General features: G+C 35.1%; 3 protein-coding genes across 3 annotated transcripts in view; 2 read left to right on the top strand and 1 right to left on the bottom strand.

Annotated features, from left to right (window-relative positions):
• The first annotated feature begins 1,931 nt into the window (after window positions 1-1,931).
• On the top strand, window positions 1,932-6,620 carry LOC111994792 (BURP domain protein RD22). Its single transcript, XM_065761096.1, has 3 exons — window positions 1,932-2,032; window positions 2,203-2,308; window positions 5,629-6,620. The coding sequence occupies exons 1-3, from the start codon at window positions 2,003-2,005 to the stop codon at window positions 6,618-6,620; spliced, it is 1,128 nt and encodes a 375-aa protein (XP_065617168.1). The 5' UTR covers window positions 1,932-2,002.
• On the top strand, window positions 6,615-7,506 carry LOC136061970 (BURP domain protein RD22-like). The gene has a single exon (XM_065760473.1). The coding sequence runs from the start codon at window positions 6,676-6,678 to the stop codon at window positions 7,273-7,275; it is 600 nt and encodes a 199-aa protein (XP_065616545.1). The 5' UTR covers window positions 6,615-6,675; the 3' UTR covers window positions 7,276-7,506.
• A 2,130-nt stretch (window positions 7,507-9,636) lies between these two features.
• LOC111987759 (helicase and polymerase-containing protein TEBICHI) overlaps window positions 9,637-21,585 on the bottom strand; it is a 15,254-nt gene continuing 3,305 nt past the window's right edge. The window contains exons 2-16 of the mRNA XM_065761091.1: window positions 21,307-21,459; window positions 20,523-20,744; window positions 20,003-20,221; window positions 19,716-19,833; window positions 16,688-17,889; window positions 16,267-16,464; window positions 15,444-15,703; window positions 13,560-13,749; window positions 13,291-13,398; window positions 11,865-12,217; window positions 11,389-11,497; window positions 11,161-11,295; window positions 10,831-10,927; window positions 10,547-10,749; window positions 9,637-10,451 (exon numbers count right to left, since the gene is read on the bottom strand). Coding sequence (XP_065617163.1) covers window positions 10,676-10,749; window positions 10,831-10,927; window positions 11,161-11,295; window positions 11,389-11,497; window positions 11,865-12,217; window positions 13,291-13,398; window positions 13,560-13,749; window positions 15,444-15,703; window positions 16,267-16,464; window positions 16,688-17,889; window positions 19,716-19,833; window positions 20,003-20,221; window positions 20,523-20,744; window positions 21,307-21,459 — 3,438 coding nt within the window. The 3' untranslated portion in view covers window positions 9,637-10,451; window positions 10,547-10,675. The remainder of the gene's footprint in view (window positions 10,452-10,546; window positions 10,750-10,830; window positions 10,928-11,160; window positions 11,296-11,388; window positions 11,498-11,864; window positions 12,218-13,290; window positions 13,399-13,559; window positions 13,750-15,443; window positions 15,704-16,266; window positions 16,465-16,687; window positions 17,890-19,715; window positions 19,834-20,002; window positions 20,222-20,522; window positions 20,745-21,306; window positions 21,460-21,585) is intronic.

Raw genomic sequence — 21,585 nt, 5'->3', positions numbered from 1 at the left:
GAACGAAGGAAAGTCGACATAAAATAAATATGATCCCATTTAGCTTTGATTACATCGCATAAAGTACTCACCGAATTTAGAGCATGAGAATTGACACAAAAGTCCAAAACTACAAATCACGTTTGCATGAATTTATGCATGCATATATCTTGAGAACTTTCTCCACAACTTTAGGTGAACTGAACCACCATATATAAATGTTATGTATAAGCATTAAAATTTAACGACTTATTTTCATTACTCTCTGTGGGCAATATGACTAATATCTCTAAAACATTTTCCGTTATTTATTATTAAGGTAATTTATGTGCAAACATAATAATTAGGAAGATGAATTTGATTATCATCCCTATCATACTCAATTCTTTTTCTTTTTTTTTTTTTTTTTCTTTTTTTTTTTTTGACTGAAAAGGTAGACTATCTGACTATCATACTCAATTCCGAAATGCCTATAAGACACAAGGGATGTGAATTATCCACAAACGCACACACAAAAAAGAGACATAAATGAAGTGTGTTCTTGGATATATTGATGTGTTTTGCTATGCTATTTTCAGATTGTGCACACTAATTAATAAATTGTTGACATATTGAGCTATGAGTCTTGTAACTTAACGACATCATTTGTTCTCGAACAAAATCATGTGTCATATGACTCATATTAATATTGTGTTCCACTTTATGTTTTAACAATTGCAATATATCATGTATCTGATTTTTGTTTTCTATTTTAAACTTTAGTTATTTTATAAGAAAATAGGAAAAAAGTGACAGAAAGTGATTGAGGGAATATAAAGTGAAACAAAGTTAGGGCCAAAGATTTTTATTTGTTTGCTCTCTTTTATAATGAGAATCATAAGGTTCAAATTCTCCTCATCTTATTGTAACTATTGAATGATGATAATAATAATAATTATAATAATAATTATAATAAACCCCTAATCAATTGATAACATCATGTTGTTGAAATTTGAAAATCGATTGAAAAAATAATAATCAATATATATTTCTAAATATTATGTTGTTGAGGAAAAAAGGTAACTGATATTGTTCATGTAACATTGTTGTCCCTAAGTCCTAACCTCTCTAAATGGCGATATGTCAACAAGCTTTTAAAAGCCGTAAAAAAGCATATAAATCTATTGGGTCGACCGCCAGACCTGTATAGTATAACCTGATTATGAGAGATGATGACGACTCGCAACCCCCCACTGATCCATCATAAATTCGGTGGTTGTTTGTTTAGTTTGTTTGATGCAATTATTGATGCAAAAGTCCCATGTAATTGAAACTTGTAAGTGAGTGAAACAGGCCCAACCGTCCAAGCCATGAGGCAGTGACAAACGTCTTCATGTTTTCACTCACTCAGTGCACACTTCAATATTGCACACAACCATACCCGCACTTTTAAGTCACGATTTCAGCGTGAAAAGTGTTTGTACAGTTATATGCAACAATTTGTATGAAATAAACACTACTCGTTGAAGTCACAATTTTAATGCAAAATATATGTACAGTTGTGTATAATCGATTTGAAATAAACAATAGTTATTAGACACGTACTTTCAAGTCACGGTTTAAGTGTGTATGTATAATTGTGTGCAACAATTTGTGTGAAATAAACAGTTAGCCCTTGAAGTCACGATTTTAATGCAAGGCGTGTGTGAGAACAGTTGTGTGCGACTGGTGTGAAATAAACATTGGTTATTGAACAATATACAAAATCAGCTAGAAAACAATCTTATTCTCTTTGGATACTGTTGTACTGCCCGACTCTCTCTTGCTCTCTCTCCACCTGTCCCAATTGACATAAATGAGTTTGAAGTAAGTGAGCCATGGGCAGTTGAAGTAGTTAAGCCGCCTGCGTCTGTAGCTACTAAATTACTGTATCTTTTCAAGAACAATTTCCCTTATAAATTTGCAACCTTGTTGCTCTTCTTTCCAAGTACTAAGCTCAGCATTCAGCTTTTTCTCTCTACTAAAAATCCAAAGCTAAACCAAGATGCATCTACACATTCTCGCTTTTCTCGCTGTAAGTTTTATAATATCTTGCACCCATCTAGACATAATAATCTCTCTTTCAAACTCTCTTTTATTTCAGAGCTTATAAAGTTCCAAGAGAGTTCATATGTCCATGATTTCAATAACTTTTTTTTTTCTCGAGTATTTTTATGTAACATAACGTGACTTTATGTGTTGCAGGTTGCACTGGTGGCAAGCCATGCTGCTGTGCCTCCTGAAAAGTACTGGAACTCCATGCTGCCAAACACTCCAATGCCTAAAGCCCTCAGTGATCTTCTCCAGCCTGGTTGGTACTTCGAATCTGAGAGGACCTCTCTTGCATCTTTTCACTAACATCTCTATAATATACTTCTAGTGATTTCTTACGACCTGAAAGTTGCAAAAAACAATTTTGAGCTTTGGCAAGAGGTTTTTCTTTTAATTTTTTTAATTATTTGCTTAGGAAAATGTTAAAATTACTACATATTTTTACTATGCAAATCGCTTACAAACTGACTTAATAATGAAGGTAATTTATGTCACTTAACAACTAATAAATAAATAGGGAAGCAAGTTAAACATGATAGCCCATGTCATAGCCATTGCTTACCTTACAAAATCACTATTATTACATGATAATTCATCTCTCATACCTTCAGTTACGAAGGCCTGGAGGAGAGATCCTCGTGTGTTCTTCTTCTTCTTCTTAATAATATTGTGGTCTAGCAAAATAAATAAATAAATGGAATGAAACTAAGAACTCTTATTAAAGAGTGACCTTCTATGAAACATGAACTATATCTAAATAAATAAAACATCCCTTTTTGCATAAAATAAAATGACAAATAAATATCTTAATTAACTTTTTTGATTAAAGACATGTCGGTTTGTAAAATTTATATAGTAAAATTGTAGTATCTTATCATTATTTAATTGTTTTTGTATAACTTTTTATTTTTTATTTTTGTCTTTAACTAAAAAAAAGGTCTACTTTTTTTAGATACAATTATATTTTAACTAACCTTAACAAATTCACAACAATAAATTTAACAACACAACAAATTTCATAATTAATGAGATGGAAAATTTTAGTTGGTTTGTCATAATACTGACAGAATCCAAATTTTCTGTCCCACTTTTTCTGCTTCACTCTATACTCCACCAATAAATATTTGCCACGTGATACTATTAATTAATAACTGTAGGATTAATAAGTCAATAATGATAATATTTAATTAATTAGGTGAACACGTAGTAAGTATTTATTGGTGGAGTATAGAGTGGAGCAGGAAAAGTGTCACTTTTAAGTCACGATTTCAGCGTGAAAAGTGTTTGTACAGTTATATGAAACAATTTGTATGAAATAAACACTACTCGTTGAAATCACAATTTCAATGCAAAATATATGTACAGTTGTGTATAATCGATTTGAAATAAACAATAGTTATTAGACACATACTTTCAAGTCACGATTTAAGTGTGTGTATAATTGTGTGAAATAAACGTTAGCCCTTGAAGTCACGATTTTAATGCAAGGCGTGTGTGAGAACAGTTGTGTGCGACTGGTGTGAAATAAACATTGGTTATTGAACAATATACAAAATCAGCTAGAAAACAATCTTATTCTCTTTGGATACTGTTGTACTGCCCGACTCTCTCTTGCTCTCTCTCCACCTGTCCCAATTGACATAAATGAGTTTAAAGTAAGTGAGCCATGGGCAGTTGAAGTAGTTAAGCCGCCTGCGTCTGTAGCTACTAAATTACTGTATCTTTTCAAGAACAATTTCCCTTATAAATTTGCAACCTTGTTGCTCTTCTTTCCAAGTACTAAGCTCAGCATTCAGCTTTTTCTCTCTACTAAAAATCCAAAGCTAAACCAAGATGCATCTACACATTCTCGCTTTTCTCGCTGTAAGTTTTATAATATCTTGCACCCATCTAGACATAATAATCTCTCTTTCAAACTCTCTTTGATTTCAGAGCTTATAAAGTTCCAAGAGAGTTCATATGTCCATGATTTCAATAACTTTTTTTTTCTCGAGTATTTTTATGTAACATAACGTGACTTTATGTGTTGCAGGTTGCACTGGTGGCAAGCCATGCTGCTGTGCCTCCTGAAAAGTACTGGAACTCCGTGCTGCCAAACACTCCAATGCCTAAAGCCCTCAGTGATCTTCTCCAGCCTGGTTGGTACTTCGAATCTGAGGAGACCTCTCTTGCATCTTTTCACCAACATCTCTATAATATACTTCTAGTTATTTCTTACGACCTGAAAGTCGCAAAAAACAATTTTGAGCTTTGGCAAGAGGTTTTTCTTTTAATTTTTTAATTATTTGCTTAGGAAAATGTTAAAATTACTACATATTTTTACTATGCAAATCGCTTACAAACTGACTTAATAATGAAGGTAATTTATGTCACTTAAACAACTAATAAATAAATAGGGAAGCAAGTTAAACATGATAGCCCATGTCATAGCCATTGCTTACCTTACAAAATCACCATTATTACATGATAATTCATCTCTCATACCTTCAGTTACGAAGGCTTGGAGGACAGATCCTCGTGTGTTCTTCTTCTTCTTCTTAATAATATTGTGGTCTAGCAAAATAAATAAATAAATGGAATGAAACTAAGAACTCTTATTAAAGAGTGACCTTCTATGAAACATGAACTATATCTAAATAAATAAAACATCCCTTTTTGCATAAAATAAAATGACAAATAAATATCTTAATTAACTTTTTTGATTAAAGACATGTCGGTTTGTAAAATTTATATAGTAAAATTGTAGTATCTTATCATTATTTAATTGTTTTTGTATAACTTTTTATTTTTTATTTTTGTCTTTAACTAAAAAAAAGGTCTACTTTTTTTAGATACAATTATATTTTAACTAACCTTAACAAATTCACAACAATAAATTTAACAACACAACAAATTTCATAATTAATGAGATGGAAAATTTTAGTTGGTTTGTCATAATACTGACAGAATCCAAATTTTCTGTCCCACTTTTTCTGCTTCACTCTATACTCCACCAATAAATATTTGCCACGTGATACTATTAATTAATAACTGTAGGATTAATAAGTCAATAATGATAATATTTAATTAATTAGGTGAACACGTAGTAAGTATTTATTGGTGGAGTATAGAGTGGAGCAGGAAAAGTGGGACAGAAGATTTGGACTCATAGTGACAATCTCTCATCTTAAATAAAATTTATCTATAGTCTTTTAGGTAGGTATAATACAGTCGGTTCTTCAATTAAATTTAAACATTTCATTTCATTTACCAATAAGACATATATAGTGCTATATTTTTCATTAATAATTAAATTCAAAATAACCAAATGCTTAAATTCAATTAATATACTACACCTAAAGTACTTAGCAAAAATCTACATCTAGATTCTAGACGTACTAAAAGTCTTTCATCTTATAAGTTCTAGCTTCTAATTCATGTGGTGTTTTGTGTAAAAAAAAAAAAAAAAAGAGCTTGATTATTAGTTTATTACACACTGATGCATATGGAGTGTGTGCACGTCAATCACACTCACTAACTAAAGTCTTTCATCTTATAAGTTCTACTTCTAGCTTCTAATTCATGTTGCTAACCTTGCAGGCCTGATCGATGACAAAAGCACTTCAGTCGATGTAGGGAAGGGTGGCGTAAACGTTGATGCAGGAAAAGGAAAGCCCGGAGGCACCTCTGTCAATGTTGGGAAGGGTGGTGTAAGTGTGAATACCGGTAAAGGAAAGCCAGCTGGTGGTGGCACTCACGTCGGTGTTGGAGGCAAAGGAGTTGGAGTGCAAACTGGAAAAGGAACCAATGTGGGTGTTGGCAAAGGAGGAGTATCAGTGAGCACAGGCCACAAGGGAAAGCCTGTGTATGTTGGAGTAAATCCAGGGAAAAGCCCCTTTAGTTATATTTATGCTGCCACTGAGACTCAACTCCATGATGACCCCAATGTAGCTCTTTTCTTCTTGGAAAAGGACTTGCATCCAGGCACAAAAATGAACTTGCACTTCACTAAAAACACAAACACAGCTACCTTTTTGTCTCGCCAAGTTGCAAATTCAATACCCTTTTCATCTAACAAGGTTGCAGATACTTTTAACCGGTTTTCAGTGAAACCTGGGTCAATGGAAGCTGATATAATTCAAAGCACAATTGAAGAATGTGAAAAGACAGGCATCAAAGGGGAGGAAAAATATTGTGCAACGTCATTAGAGTCAATGGTGGATTTCAGCACTTCCAAGCTTGGAAAAGATGTTCAGGTAATCTCTACCGAGGTGGGAAAAGAAACCCAGATGCAGAAATACACTATAGTCCCAGGAGTGAAGAAGGTTGGAAGTGACAAATCTGTTGTGTGCCATAAACAGAACTATGTCTATGCTGTCTTTTACTGCCATGCAACAGAGACCACACAGGCTTATATGGTGCCACTAGAGGGTGCTGATGGAACAAAAGCTAAAGCAGTGGCTGTATGTCACACAAACACATCAGAATGGAACCCAAAGCATTTGGCCTTCCAAGTACTCAAAGTTAAGCCCGGAACTGTCCCTGTCTGCCATTTCCTTCCCGAGGATCATGTTGTCTGTTCAACTCCATGATGACCCCAATGTAGCTCTTTTCTTCTTGGAAAAGGACTTGCATCCAGGCACAAAAATGAACTTGCACTTCACTAAAAACACAAACACAGCTACCTTTTTGTCTCGCCAAGTTGCAAATTCAATACCCTTTTCATCTAACAAGGTTGCAGATACTTTTAACCGGTTTTCAGTGAAACCTGGGTCAATGGAAGCTGATATAATTCAAAGCACAATTGAAGAATGTGAAAAGACAGGCATCAAAGGGGAGGAAAAATATTGTGCAACGTCATTAGAGTCAATGGTGGATTTCAGCACTTCCAAGCTTGGAAAAGATGTTCAGGTAATCTCTACCGAGGTGGGAAAAGAAACCCAGATGCAGAAATACACTATAGTCCCAGGAGTGAAGAAGGTTGGAAGTGACAAATCTGTTGTGTGCCATAAACAGAACTATGTCTATGCTGTCTTTTACTGCCATGCAACAGAGACCACACAGGCTTATATGGTGCCACTAGAGGGTGCTGATGGAACAAAAGCTAAAGCAGTGGCTGTATGTCACACAAACACATCAGAATGGAACCCAAAGCATTTGGCCTTCCAAGTACTCAAAGTTAAGCCCGGAACTGTCCCTGTCTGCCATTTCCTTCCCGAGGATCATGTTGTCTGGGCATCCAAATAGAAGTCTCTGGGAAAGGCTCAATTCTTCATAGCATAATTTTAATTGCAAGAGTTTGAAATCCTTATATGTACTGTGATATATACTGCAGCATTTAGTTACATGTTTTTGAGTGTGCTTTAGTCATGGATGATACATTATGTACTCACTAATAAGACATCCTGTCTCTTTCTATTCACTAATAAATACAAATCTTCTGATCATAAATAAATAAATACATATCTTTTCGCTTTATTGGGCCACTTTCATTCTCTTTATTTCCTACATAACAAGACTTAGATGTAATGCTGGTACGCATCAGTAACTAGATAAACCAACAGAAAGACCTAGCCTTGTTCTTGCTACATTCTTTTCTATAGTGTCCTTCAAACCAGAAGGGTAGGAGCTCTTGGTTTGTTAAGACACCTCAAAATTAGGAGTGGAGGAGGATCCTTAAGATATGGTTTTAGAGCCATTTATGAAGCAACAAGCAACATAATGCCAAAGTTTCTAATTTCCTGGAAGGAAGGAATTGGGATTGGAAACTTGCAAGGTCTGAAGATTTTGTTCCTATTCAATGCAAGCTCTCCTCCATTGAGCTTGATGAGAAGGATACGGCCTTTTGGCTTCTTCCAAGTTTGGCAAGTATACTTGTGCTGAAACTTGGAATGCCATTAGAGTGAAGTTACATGAGATAAATTTGAGAATCATCTGATTTTCTACTAAAGATCTAGGCATGGTTTCTTTAATTGGTTGTCTTTTAGGAATAGGTTGCCCAGTCTAGATAGAACATTCAATGGGGGAATCAAGGAGATTTGGCTTGTGTTTTTTTGCTGAGGTTGCTTGAAAAGTAGGATCCATTTGTGTTTTAAATGCGCCTTTTCAAGAATAATATGGTAGGAAGTCATGAAATGCTGCTTGATTAACAAGCCCAAGCTGGTTTGGGATGATTTTTTTTTTTTTTTGCTAAATAATGCTTTGGGATGATTAGACTACTTAATTAGGGCCTTCCAAATTTGAAAAGGAACTCTAAAGGTTGAGCTATGCAAGTTGGTGTGGGGCCTACCATGTGTCACATTGGGATTAAAAGGAAGATAAGGCTGAGGACGGCATTGTGAATATCACTCAATAAATGAATTAAGGCTGAACACCTACCTGAGGAATTAAAGTTTGATGCGCAATTACCACTAACTAGGCGTAATGATAACCATGCAGCTATCCATATAACTTCAAAGCCTTTGTTCCATGAGTAAACAAAGCACACAGAGGTGCATTGCCACCTTATTCAAGAAAAAGGGAAAGTGGATTATTGTTTTCCATTAATGTTTCTATAGAAGCTCAAACGGTAAATGTTTACCTAGATTGAATTTACCATATAATAAGTTGAAATCATATACATCTCCCAACTAACTTAGAAGTGGAAGTGATTTGAGAGTTTGAGATCTATATTTTTGCGTTTTTGTTCTTAAGTAAGTGCACCAAAATAGACCAAATGGAACCAAAATAAACTAAAGTAGATCGAACACACCAAAGCAAACAAAAAATAGACTAAAATTATATTCTAATATGACTCAACAAAAATGTAGTAACAATAAATACTAAGTTTCATCTTTTAAATATTACTAACTTGTAACCTGGCTTACGTATGGAAACATAGAAAATAAATAAATAAATATATAAAGTGCGTCGAATGAAATAAACTAGTTTAGTTTGCATCTTTTTTCTGTAAAAATATTCGAGTCATGTTTTAGAGTTTTAAGGACTATTTCTTATTCTATTAGCAATAGTAACGTGTTATGATTTAAAATGGAGTAAAATTTTAGTGTTTTAAAAACCTTGGCACTTGAAAGAGGTAAGCATGGAGGAAATATTTGGTGTTTGTGTTTAATGAGAAGATGAACAACCTCAGTAAATAAGCAAGAGGAGTTTTTTTTTTTTTTTTTAAATCACTTTAGAGATCAATGGGTATGAGAGAGAGAATTTGGAGGTTTCTAGCAATTGTGAAGCAAAACTATGGATAATCTCTTCAAATTTTGAACCCAATAACTCATTTGACCCAACAAAATATATATATATATATATATAGATAACATGTAGTACAAAATTGAGGATCCAATTGAGAATCTAATTGAATTCTCTCAATTTTGGCTTAATATATATATATATATATATATAAATAAAGGATAAGTATGAAATAATATATTGAAATTACTTTTTTAAATACTAAGTTTGTGTAAAGGTAAATTAATAACCCTAAACACACTTCCCGAAGTTAATAAGCATAACTGTAGTTATCCAAAAATGTCCCTCCTAAGCAAGCAAATGTTCTATTGTCGCAATCCAAAGAATCAACCAATGCATTGGAATACCCCTTTTTTTTCTTTTTCTTTTTTTTTATGTAAGCAAAATTCACTAAAATCATAAAGATACAACCCATATACAAGGAAGGTATACAGAGAAATACCAACAAATCATGAAAAAAGCAAAATTTTATTAAAAAAAAAAATCAAGAAATAATAACTGAAAAAGGGGGGGCTTAACTCCAAAATTGTTCTCTTACAATCCTAACAACGCGCATTGCATTCTCTCCAACAACACCGCAAAAATGCATTACCAATGCCTCGGAATACTTACAAATCCCACGGGTACGTAAAAAGGATCTAGTCATCTTTGAAGCTTTGCCTACACCTCATTTGAGTTGAAATAGCATCCTTTGATTCCCCGATACCCATTATGCCTCTGCAGGCCACCAGCAGTAGCCTGTTTGCCACAGCTTATTTTTAGCTTATCCGGATTATGTACAACTTAAAGCTTTGCTTTTTCTAGTTACAGTTGTATTTTTATCCAGCTTATTTTGTAAGCCCAATGACCAATGAAAATAAGCAATCCCAAACAAGCCAGAAGGAAGCAAATACAACACGGCCCATAGATTCCCATTGTCGTTGCAAAGAAAGGTAATTCATGGATGCCATTTTCCAAATGTAGTAACTGATTCAGCATTGAGAATGAGCTCATCAGCCTGTCTACTATGGACAAGCAATGGTCAAACCTCTCAAATTTCTTCTTTCAAAGCAAACCTTCTAGCTGAAGTCGAGCAAAGGCAATACTTTTTGCAAAACTGCAATTCAAGAGATGCCCTTCTATCTCACGCCCTTCCCCAAGGAATGCATTGCATGATCAGAATGGACAAGATAGCTTCCCTGTGGGGGTAAAAGAAAATATTAGATTTGGTATCAGAACATCTGAGGCAAAACGCTTTGATTCATCACCAAGAAAAATAGCATTCAACACTTACTCAATAATCAGAATTTACAAACACTGGTTCAAAGCCATCATCACCATTCAATGTCATGAAACACATCTTTTTCTTTTCCAAGAATAAGACACTCCCTTCTAATTCATGAATCAGGCACAATAGCTCCCCTTAACATTGATCAGCCTGGAAAGGTTCCAATGAACCCCACGTTCTTCCTAATTTCAATTTGACATGCAAAGGAACTGGAAAACAAATAATGAGATAAAATACAGAAAATTTCTCAGAATGCTAAGAAATGTGAACTACAGATGCTGAACATATACCAAGAAGCAAGGCGGCATTTTCCATGCTCATTTGCAACAGCAATGCAGCTTCCTTTATCATAGAAGGATCAACTTCCAGTACTAATTCATCATGTACCTGGATGGGAATCACCAACCATCTATTAATTTTCATGCAGCACATACTGCAGTGTAAGAATAAAAACTAAAGCAAAAAGCCCACTGCATTAACAAACCTAAAAGGATGATCTTCCAAATTTATTAAGATTTATTTATTCATAAAATCTGCCTGTTTCAGATTGTTGGAAATAATTGAGCGATGAAAAGAAAAAATTATAGAAAACAACAATAGTAAGCAGTTTTCCCAATCACCTGTAATAATATTCGGCAGCGGCCTTTGAGCTTTTGAAACTTTGTAGTGAGTGAACTACCTGTCCTATCGATTCCTTCGACAATCGCAGAGTAAATCTCTATCATTGCGATCTTAATAATGTCAGCAGCAGATCCCTATAAAAAGCAGCTATTAATAAGTTATATTAAAATTCGATGCTACATTTAAACACCCATAACCACCCTCATCCCAAAGGAAAAAAGTTTTACCTGACAAATAGAATTGACTGCTTGTCTCTGGGCTTTTGATCTTTCATTACTGTTTCCAAATTTAATTTTTGACAAAAAACGCTTTCTTCCCCTGAGGGTTTCCACATATCTGAATCACAAGTGCACTCAGATAAGTCACATACTATATAGCATAAAAAGGAAATCATTTCTGAAAAGGCCGCATAATTATACAAGCAGTTAATGGCAATTCTAAGACAAATGGAAAGAAAATTCTTGTTTGGAAAATAAAAGAGATAAACAGGATGTAGAACCTAATAACCTTCAGTCACATACATTCAAGAAAAAAGCTTTATAGTGAACAAAATGGAATATGAGAAAACAAGAAATTGGATAGTATTTAAGTGAAAAACAAAAAAAAAAATCTAAACTCTCTCACTCAATCTCTTGCATTATCTTTATCCTTGTATAAAAGGAGAGGGAGAGGGGTAAAAAACCAATGAACAATAAATACTCACCCTTTCTGACGGCAAGATGCAATGGCATCACGAAGCCAAGAAGCAACACCAGGAAAAGAACTTTTGAAACTTCGGATTTTTTCTGCAGCTTCGTCCGAGCTGCAATGCAGTTGTTCTGCAAGAGTGTTTGCACCCATTCCATAAAGAATGCCATACACCAACCTTTTGGTCTGGTCTCGTTCATTGGAGTCAACAGACTCAATTGGTTTCCCAGTCCATCTTGCAGCTATCATAGTAAAAACATCACCATGCCGCTTGCTAAGAAGTTCAATTAATGAGGAGTCTTTAGAAAAGTGGGCCATCAGCCGTAGTTCAATTTGAGAATAATCTGCTGTTAAAAGTAACCAGTTTTCCTGCAAAGATTAAGAATGGACTCAACCAGAATATAAACCAAAAAAATCTCCACAAAATAATTGTTGCATTTACACAAACCCACAGAAACACATGCATCTGAAAAGCCCAAGGGACAAATCCTTCATACAATAAATCATAATGCTCTCTCTCTCTCTCTCTCTCTCTCTCAAAAAGACATCCTAGCCCCTCCCCCCTCTCACTCCAATTGATAAAATTCAAAATCACCCAACTTGACTGCTTGCAACCTCACTTAAGCTACCAAATTCCCTCTACTATCAAAGTTCCTTACACCACCACCTACAGTTAGGAACCCTCGCACTGAGTCAAACCAACAATCACCAAGCCAAACACCTAAGTTGCCTCCATCAAGCCAAGCTTCAGTAAACTGGCAGATACATCTTTATAGAATCCCCTATCACAGCATCAACATAAAGCTCCTACTCAAACAGAAAATTCATTAAATAAATAAAAATTACTGATGTTCTCTGATATTGCTTCTGGAAACGAAATTTTTAAAAGTACAGTGCCAACTGCCAAACACGGCAAATGTATTATCCTTTACCGAATTTATGTCTAAACTAATCTTCATCCTAAAGCAACAAATCATTTAACTAGTATCTTTCAATATAGACAGGAAGAATCATTGAAGAGAAACAAGTTTCACAAGGAATTAAACAAATCCTGGTTTTGGGAATTCCTTTGAAGCAACATTCATCAATATATTTTGCAACAGGCAGATCAACTAGAATCCAAATTTCAAAGTTAAATACGAATCTGGCCTTTCTGCACTATCCCCTGGCGGAAAAGCTTGGTCATTAGCAATAAGGGGACTCCACACTCCCACTGGCTCTCCCAGGCAGAAAACCAGAGAGAGAGTGAGAAAGTAGAGGTGAAAATAGTGGTATTTTTGTCCAGCTTGCATCCACAGATCGCTATGGGTTAGGAGCTAATGTAAAAAAAATTTCCAGGTCTTCAATTATGAAAATATATTCATTGGTTTATTCTCCAAATTTTAATTGAGGAGCATTTATTATCTACCTGATCATAAATACATGAACATCAAGATCATTACCTGTGTAGGAACAAAGAAATCGCGAGCATTAATTTTATAATGATCAGCATCAGCATCACCTCCATTTTTATTCTTGTTCATTTTGAAGTCAACCACATGTTCCACACACTGCATAACTCAAAAAATACAAGATGATGACAATAATGAAAAGAATAAATAAACGATAGTAATAGTTCATTACACTAATTTTTTAATTTCACTAACACGAGAAAATATTTAAAATGATAAATATGACAAGTGTATATATGTGACAGGTGAAGAAATCAAACCTGAAGATTAGGTTCCTCCATTGAAAGCCGCCCAGTTGCGGTTGATGTTTGGAGCCAATGACCATGAAGTGTGTACCTCTGTGTCCTCAAAGATAGCCTAGCCAGTGAACAAATTGACCCCAATGTGCAGTTTAGGAGCTTTGCCAATGTACGGTGCTCCTTAATGACTGGAACAATAGGATGCTCATGCCTGAAATGAAACCAAATCCAGTTGTTATGCATAGCTTAGCAACCATGAGAATGCCCAAGGACAAAACCTATGTGCTAGAAGCAATGTGCAAATAAATGGGTATATGATATGCATGAAGTGTAGCAGTTCAAAAATCCAATCAAATCGTTTATTAAAATTCAAGAGGCTACAATAGTTGCTTTCTTTGTTATATCCACTCCATCTTAGTCTTCAATTGGGAAAAATTATTGGAGAAGGATTATCACTTTAAGCCCTGCTATCCAAAGAACAAACTTAAAAGCAAAATCATGTACAGGCATAATGAGGATGCACCTGAATTCACTACCTTGAAAGACATATGTCACCGGTACATGTAATGAAGCACAGTTTTTTTCCTCCTTTTTAGGACATAGGAAAGATGTGCAGTTCAAACTATATAAAACACAGTTGCACCTCCTCCAACACCAATACCCTTATTACAATCCACAATGAACATAACCTTTTTTTTGCATCAATAAGCACAACGCATGCTAAAAGGAACCAAAAGTTTGAAAGACTCAGAAGAGGATGATACAATTTCAACAACTGCCCCACAGCCTAATCTATTAAAAATTTAAAGCCTTATGGAGGATAATAATTCCAACAATTATCTGTACTTGCTGGACCAACCATGAGGAAAGACCAAAGGCTTGGACTGCTGGCAACTAAATCCAACTCAACAACTTCAACCCAAGGACTTGGGGAAATAATACATGACTCTTTTGCCTCCTAAGCCATTAGGTCAACCGCCTGCATTTTTTCAACCTTCCTCTTGACTTTCTCTGCACAATTCTACTAGCTGTTTAACAAAGCTTTTCCTTTCAACAAATAATTCACAATTAGATAATTGCTACTATTTTGCTTCTACACTATCCTTGCAAAGACAAAGCAGAAAATGTCACAGGGCATTGCAATACAAGGAACGACTTTCTTACTTGTAATTTCAAGAAGAGAAAGACAATATACAAGCACAAAATAATTGCATGTATTCCAGGAAAATTTCCCTGAATATTTTTTTCACAAAAATCTAATGTTTTTCACTATTTTGAAAATGCAGCTATACCTGCTTTTCCAAGACATCACTTCAACAGAGTAATACTCCAACATTCTTAAGGAAAACAAGTGACCAACAAATTGATAGCATATAGAAATTTAAGCTTCACCTACTGAAGATACACTATTTTGCTAAAAGGTTCTGACAACATAGGTAGAAGATCTGGACCACTAGGACCATTAATAATAATAATAATATACGGATGACTAACATTCATACACATCATTATGTGAACACTAATGCACTTTTTGAGTATGGCTGATGCAAGCACTTTCCAAATCCACATTGACACATGTGAAACATTGCTCATCGAAAATAGTAACTCAGTTTATCAAAAGTCCACCTGAACTTTGCTGCAGAGACATCAAGTAGTTACTCAGAATAAGAAACCCTTCATGTATATCCCTGATCAGATTTGTCACAACCCAAAAGGGCCACTCTTCAAAAATTAAGAATCTCTTAAATTACACAATTTTGAATTAAACAATGAAGGGTATTATTGGAGATAATATAGTGAAAACTTAAAATATGGAGAGAGCATAAATTATTGCAGGATCTAATTAGTAAACAAATTCACCTTAAGATGCATAAAGAGCATAGAACAAGAAATCACTCCCAATACCTTAATAGATCCAAGCAATGCTTGTCAGTACTTGGATGTTGCTTTCCCTTATTGTGCCCCTCTGGTATTGGCAGCTTCAAGTGTCCGTACAGCACATTTGCAATATCTGCTGCTGTATATAATGAAAATGTCATGCCAGCCATGTTATGAGCTTCCTTCTCCAGATACCTAAGCTTTTTCCCCAACACATTACGTGCCTGAAGGCATCCCTCCATGTCAACACCTATTCCCCAAAGCTCCATGTCTGCAAGCACATTAACCTAACATACACACACAAGCATACAAAATTTTGTCAAATACTTCAAATATCTAACCAGATGAAGAGTGTATTGTTTATAAATATCAGTTCAATGGTTTCTGAAGGACGACTTTCTTTTAACTCATAATCCCTAAGTGGCTCAACAGTCAGCTAATTTTAGCTCCTATGCCAAGCATCAGTTTCATACTTAAGCTATTAATCAAGGTCAAAAAATAAGAAGCATCAGTTTTGTACTTAAGCTGTTAATCGAGGTCAAAAAAATAAGAAATGAAAATTTTAAAAATAAAAGGAAGAAGAACCCCACCACAAGAGAGGTCACACTTTTAGAGATTTATCAAGGCCAAAAATTAAATTAGAAAAATGAGATAAGAGAAGTCAAGCTTAAGATATTTATCAAGGACAAAGAAGAAGAAAAAGAATGGTTCTATTTACATGCTCCAATATGAACGCATTATCCTATCCATTTCCTTTTAGATACCTAAGATGGACCCACCAAAAAGTTTGAATGCCCCAGATCACAGAACTCCTCTAGAAGTTAATAACAGAAAGCATAAGGTAACTTACCAATGGGATTTCTATATTCATAAGGGCTTCAATAAGTTCTTCGGAAATAAGCAACTTCCAAAGTACAGAACATAAAGCCCGTGTTTGTGCAACCCGACGGCAGCACCCATTATGAGCAGCCCTTCGCATCTGATTCTTCCACCTGCCACTCATATTAGCAGCTGCTGTAGCCTCGCTGGATAAATGTTTTTTAACTTCCTATTTTTATAAATTTATCAGAAGGCAGTTTGAGAAAGGAAGAACACCATAGTACTGTTAACTAAAAGACAAGATTTCAAGAACTTTAGAAGTCATGGGGCCATAAGAAATTAAAAACAAGAAAATTCTCAGCATTGGGAAAATAAAAAAAATTATCTTCCAACAACATACTACACATGCTTGAAATTACTGTCAAAGTAGTTGATATGATTCTTCTGGATACCTTCTCCAGGTTTGGGTTAGATCTTCTTTCCTCATCAGGCCACAGAATCCACGCCACTATGCACACATCGATTCCATCTTTTACATTAACTGGGGATAACAATAAGTATGAGTTGTCTATGAGTTCAACACCCATATTTTTCACAGCAAGATATGAACCAAATTTTTGAACTGAAACTGCAGGATTTTTAAGAGCCTGAATCTGAACTTTAAGGTTCCAAGTAAATTTTCTAACATTTCTTTGCCCCAATATTTCACCAATCCGGTTCCATCTTTGTCTAACTATCTCCAACAAATACTCAGGAGGTGAAACATTACTCTTATCACCAGATGTACCCACAGATGAGTAACAATTTCTTCTGTTTTCAGACCACAGTAGATCCTTAGGGAGATTGACATAATACACAGGAGAATTTTCCCAACAAATGGCTATGCCGTGTATTTCAAAGGGGGCAACAGAGTTCACTTCCGATCGTTTGTTGTAGTGGATATCAAAATAGAATTCCCGTGTAGTCTCCCAAAGATCCAAGAAGGAATCAAATCCACCAGGAGTATTAATTGCATTGATAGGGCCCTTCCCACAAGCACTGTCCTTGTTACCAAGAAACAAATTTTCCTTGCTCTGTGGTTCCTGTACTCCACAATGAAGATACTCATCACATACCCTGGTTCCATTACCAGAGTTTTGTAACTGAATAGAGCGTGCCATATCTGCACTTTTGGTATTACCAATGATAGCATTCAGCTCAGAACCACCGGTAACAGACCTTTCTACTGGTACCCCAGAATTTTCAGCACCAAAGTTACAGTGCACTGCAGCCGTTGAGTTTACTTCTGCTGAAGCCACTAAGCCAATATCTGATGTTCTCATTAACTTCTCACCTTCACTTTCTGAAGAAACTTTATCAGAATTCTCATTTTCTTCTGTGGATGGCTTAGCAGAAACATGCTCCATGTGCTCTACATCAACAAAGCTACTACTAGTTTCATTTCCAGAAGATGTAGTTGCAGCTCCTTGCGTAACGTGATTGCCCATGGCAGTTGCCAATGTGGGTTGAGAAATGTGTTGCACATTAAATCCAAGTGATTTGAATGCTGAGAAGGCAGCAACCCTTGCTTCTTCAGCTTTATCCAGAACAATTTTGCGTGCACCATTCTTAATCTTCTTGGCCACTCCAAGTTGTGCGCGTCTTTGTGCTGAACCTGCTAACACCCATATTAGTCAACTGTCAGGATTAAAAGATCTATAAAACCATAAATGCATTAAATTTTCAATTGAAGATGAATTACATGAAAACAACCTTAAACTAGAAGAAGAAAATGAAGGATAACAGCATACAATGCTATAAATATAAATATACCACCATGAATAATCCAAGCATCACAAATATTTTAATGTCATCTTTAGAATTCTCCTTCCTCATACTAACAGATTAGTAACATAAATAATTTTTTGATAGATTAGAAATTTTATAAAAAGAACAAAAAGGCAAGGCCCTAGTACACAGGAAATATACAAGACAATTGCAAGAAAATCTATGATCTAAAGCTATAATGATCTAAAAAATCCAACAAAGAGGAAGAAGCTAAACCTTGTGTTAGATTAAATTATTAAATTTACAAATTCCTAATAATTTAAACTTTTGGAACAATAAATAATTTATTATGGTATCAGAGCAAGAGATCCCGGGTTCAACCTTGTATCCACCTTACCTCGCATTTAAAAAAATTTCCACGTGTTGGCCCGACTTAATAAGGGCAGCTTAGGCCCACAAATGAAGGAAAGTATTAGATTAAATGATCAAATTCACCATGTCCTAATAACTTAGACTTTTGAGACAATTGATAATTTATCAACCTAATTGCCCTTTACCAATCAAACAAAGATCTCAAAAATAAAAGTTTCAATTGCACATATGAGATCTCAATTCCATCAACATCTTGCAATCATGCTCCCTCCAAATGCACAATATCAAGCATAGAGGAAGAGCATTCCACACATTCAAACTTTGATGTCTCTTGAGAACACCTCCAACACATAAAAAGCTCCACCAAATTAGGCTTTACCCAAGAAATTCCAAACAAAGCAAATACTAACAATCACAGCTTGCTAGAAATATCACAATGCTATCACAATGCTGCTTAATCGACTCCCCAACAACTTTGCACATACAAGACCAATCAACAATGATGATCTTATGCTTCCTTAGATTATCAACTGTTAAGCAAACAACAATACTTAACCCATCCTACCCAAACGGCTCCTATTATTATTTTTTTTTTTTTGATAAGTAAAGAAAATTTTATTCAAAGACACAATAATGAGTCACCCAAGTATACAGGAAGTATACAGTAGGGGACCAAAATAATCAAATACATAAATTACAAGCATCCATCAAATCATAGACCGAAAAAATAGAATGACTTCCTGTGATAGACATCCAATCCGATAGAGATTTAAAGAATAAAAGTTTTAAATCAGCTAAAGTCCTTTCAGAATCTTCAAAACACCGATTGTTTCTCTCTTGCTCCTATTAATATAAACCGCATAAAGGATGTCAAAAATGTTATTAACAGATAGTGCAAAGCTTGAGAGATAGTAAGACACCAATCAAGAGCATCATTTAATCAATACATGTACTCTGCTATAGCAACATCTTTATTCAAATTCTCCTCCTCCACCCCCACGTATTAAATAGAAAACCCAATTTTGGAGAGGAGTTTTTAGTTTGTCCCATTTTACCTATCAAAAGGAGGGAAGAGGGGGGGGGATGGGGGGGAGAGAGAAGACCAATAGAAAGCAAATATCAGATAGATGAAACTTCCCAAATAAATTTGACAAGAACCACATGCTATAACAGTCATGTCAAGGAATCCCATTAATGGCCATAAAACAAATACAACTTATGGTCCATAACTATTCTTTGTTTTGAAAATCCATGACAAAACAAAGATATTTTCATGCATGACTTGAAATGTAATTATAACTATAAACCAATATCAGAGACCAAAAATCTCGTAAGTATCACCTTCTGTAGCCCATGAAGAAGATTCAAAAAGAGCTTTGGTAATTTCAGGAATAGATGCTTCTGCAATTGCTAGAGGTGTACGCAAGCCAGCTTTGTAGAGTGCTCTTGCTCGAGAACCCTAAAAGTCAAATAATAGAAACAACCAATCCTTGACTATTTATAAAATGTTCTAAAACACAAACTCAAATAATAAAAACAACCAATCCCAAATTATTATAGAAACCTGAAACCACTAGTGAGGCTCCCCTCAAGACAGTAACAGAAAGGTAGTTTGCTAATAGAAGTACCTTAACATATGGAATTGTAGTAAGCTCTACAATTTCTGCTCTCACTCCAAATGAAACACGATTTTGGAACTTGGCAACCAAGCCTTCCAGATCATGCCATCCAAGCCTCTCACAAAATAAAGTAACCATTGATGCAAACCTTCCAGCATTCTCTTGTAAGGCTTGAACCATGCCTCGAGCCACTTTAAAAGCTTCACAAACCTCAGCCACAGGAACTTCCTTCATCCCAGGTTTAAGAAAATGTATTTAGCAAAACAAGAAAACCAAAAAACAAATACACATCAACAAAGCCATCCCATATAAAGACGACTCAGAATCCTATCAAAGTAATCAAACTAATAAATATGCAGTCCAAGTGAAAATCAAGGAAAATAGACCAGAAGATTAAATTGAATGTTATCCCAAGTCACAGTCACCTCAAACATACGCAATCCATATAATAGCATGCAATACATAGTATTTGGTTTGCTTACATTCACAAATTGGGGAAAAATAGGAAATCTATTAGTGCATGCAATACCTGCACTAATCTTGATAAGATGAGTGCAACATAGAAACGTTTACACACTCGAAGTGGTTGATCATCCGAAAGCATATTACTGTTTGTGATCCCAAGTCGGTTTTCACTTTTGCCATTCAGCACTTTCATAATGTCTCTTGACTGCTTTGAAATGCGCAAAGGTGCACCATGTGCCATGCGCATCAGAAACGGCTCAACAACTCCAACTCGATTGCCCACTGACTGCATTTCATGCAATTGGGAAGAGAAATTAAATCATTTTTATTATGAAATCAGATGTAAAGATGAAAATTACAGGCTGAGAAATAAACCACATTAAAGTTTTGGAAATTTTTAATTCAAAAAAAAAAAAAAAGTTATTTGCATGATTCTGAGAAGATGGTTCAAGACCCATTGGGTGTGTGTGTAACTAACCCAAAAGAAATATTTGTTACTGTGCCAAGACATCCATTTAAAGAGGTCAATACTTTTAAAATTCTGCATGGCATTTAAAAAAACAATTTGGAGGTCCACTTGGCGCATGAGGTAAACTTTAGATAATCCCAAAGATGGAAGCACAAAACAAGTTCTTAGTAAACTTGAGGCTTGCCTCCAGCAATACAGGAAATCATCCCTTTATCATAGCACAACAAATGAAACTCCAAAAAAGCCTCCCATGACAAAATTACATAAGCCTAGTGTTCAATAGAAAACGGAGGGTCAATAATATAAACCAAGAAAGAGTGATTGATAATGAATTTCCTTTTGGAATCAGAGAAGCCACTATAACAAGAAGCATAATTACCTGGTCAAGAGCAGATAATTGCATAAAACGTTCATAGTACAGTTCCCAATCTGGCTCAACGTCAACATTTATTGGTGTTACCAGGTAAACTAAATGCAAATCAGATGCAAGCACAAATCCTTCTCTTGCCCTTGAAAGATCATCCAGCACAATCTAGGGAACCAAACATAAGCATTGAATCAATTTCAACAACAATTTTTTTCAAAGTAATCAACATTACTTATTGCATAGAGAGTAAATCAATAGTAAGGAAATTAAATAAAAAGAAAAATAATGAAA

Source organism: Quercus suber, unplaced genomic scaffold, assembly GCF_002906115.3.
Source record: "Quercus suber isolate HL8 unplaced genomic scaffold, Cork oak 2.0 scaffold_18, whole genome shotgun sequence".
Classification (NCBI taxonomy): Eukaryota; Viridiplantae; Streptophyta; class Magnoliopsida; order Fagales; family Fagaceae; genus Quercus; species Quercus suber.
Note: the sequence above shows the minus strand (reverse complement) of the source record. Positions and strands in the feature narration are given on the sequence as shown.

Excerpts from the sequence above, each read along its gene's own strand:
- LOC111994792 (XM_065761096.1), top strand. The coding sequence starts at position 2,003 with ATGCATCTACACATTCTCGCTTTTCTCGCT. Across the intron at positions 2,033-2,202 it reads ACATTCTCGCTTTTCTCGCT|GTTGCACTGGTGGCAAGCCA; the intron begins GTAAGTTTTATA and ends TATGTGTTGCAG. Across the intron at positions 2,309-5,628 it reads CAGTGATCTTCTCCAGCCTG|GCCTGATCGATGACAAAAGC; the intron begins GTTGGTACTTCG and ends CTAACCTTGCAG.
- LOC136061970 (XM_065760473.1), top strand. The coding sequence starts at position 6,676 with ATGAACTTGCACTTCACTAAAAACACAAACACAGCTACCTTTTTGTCT.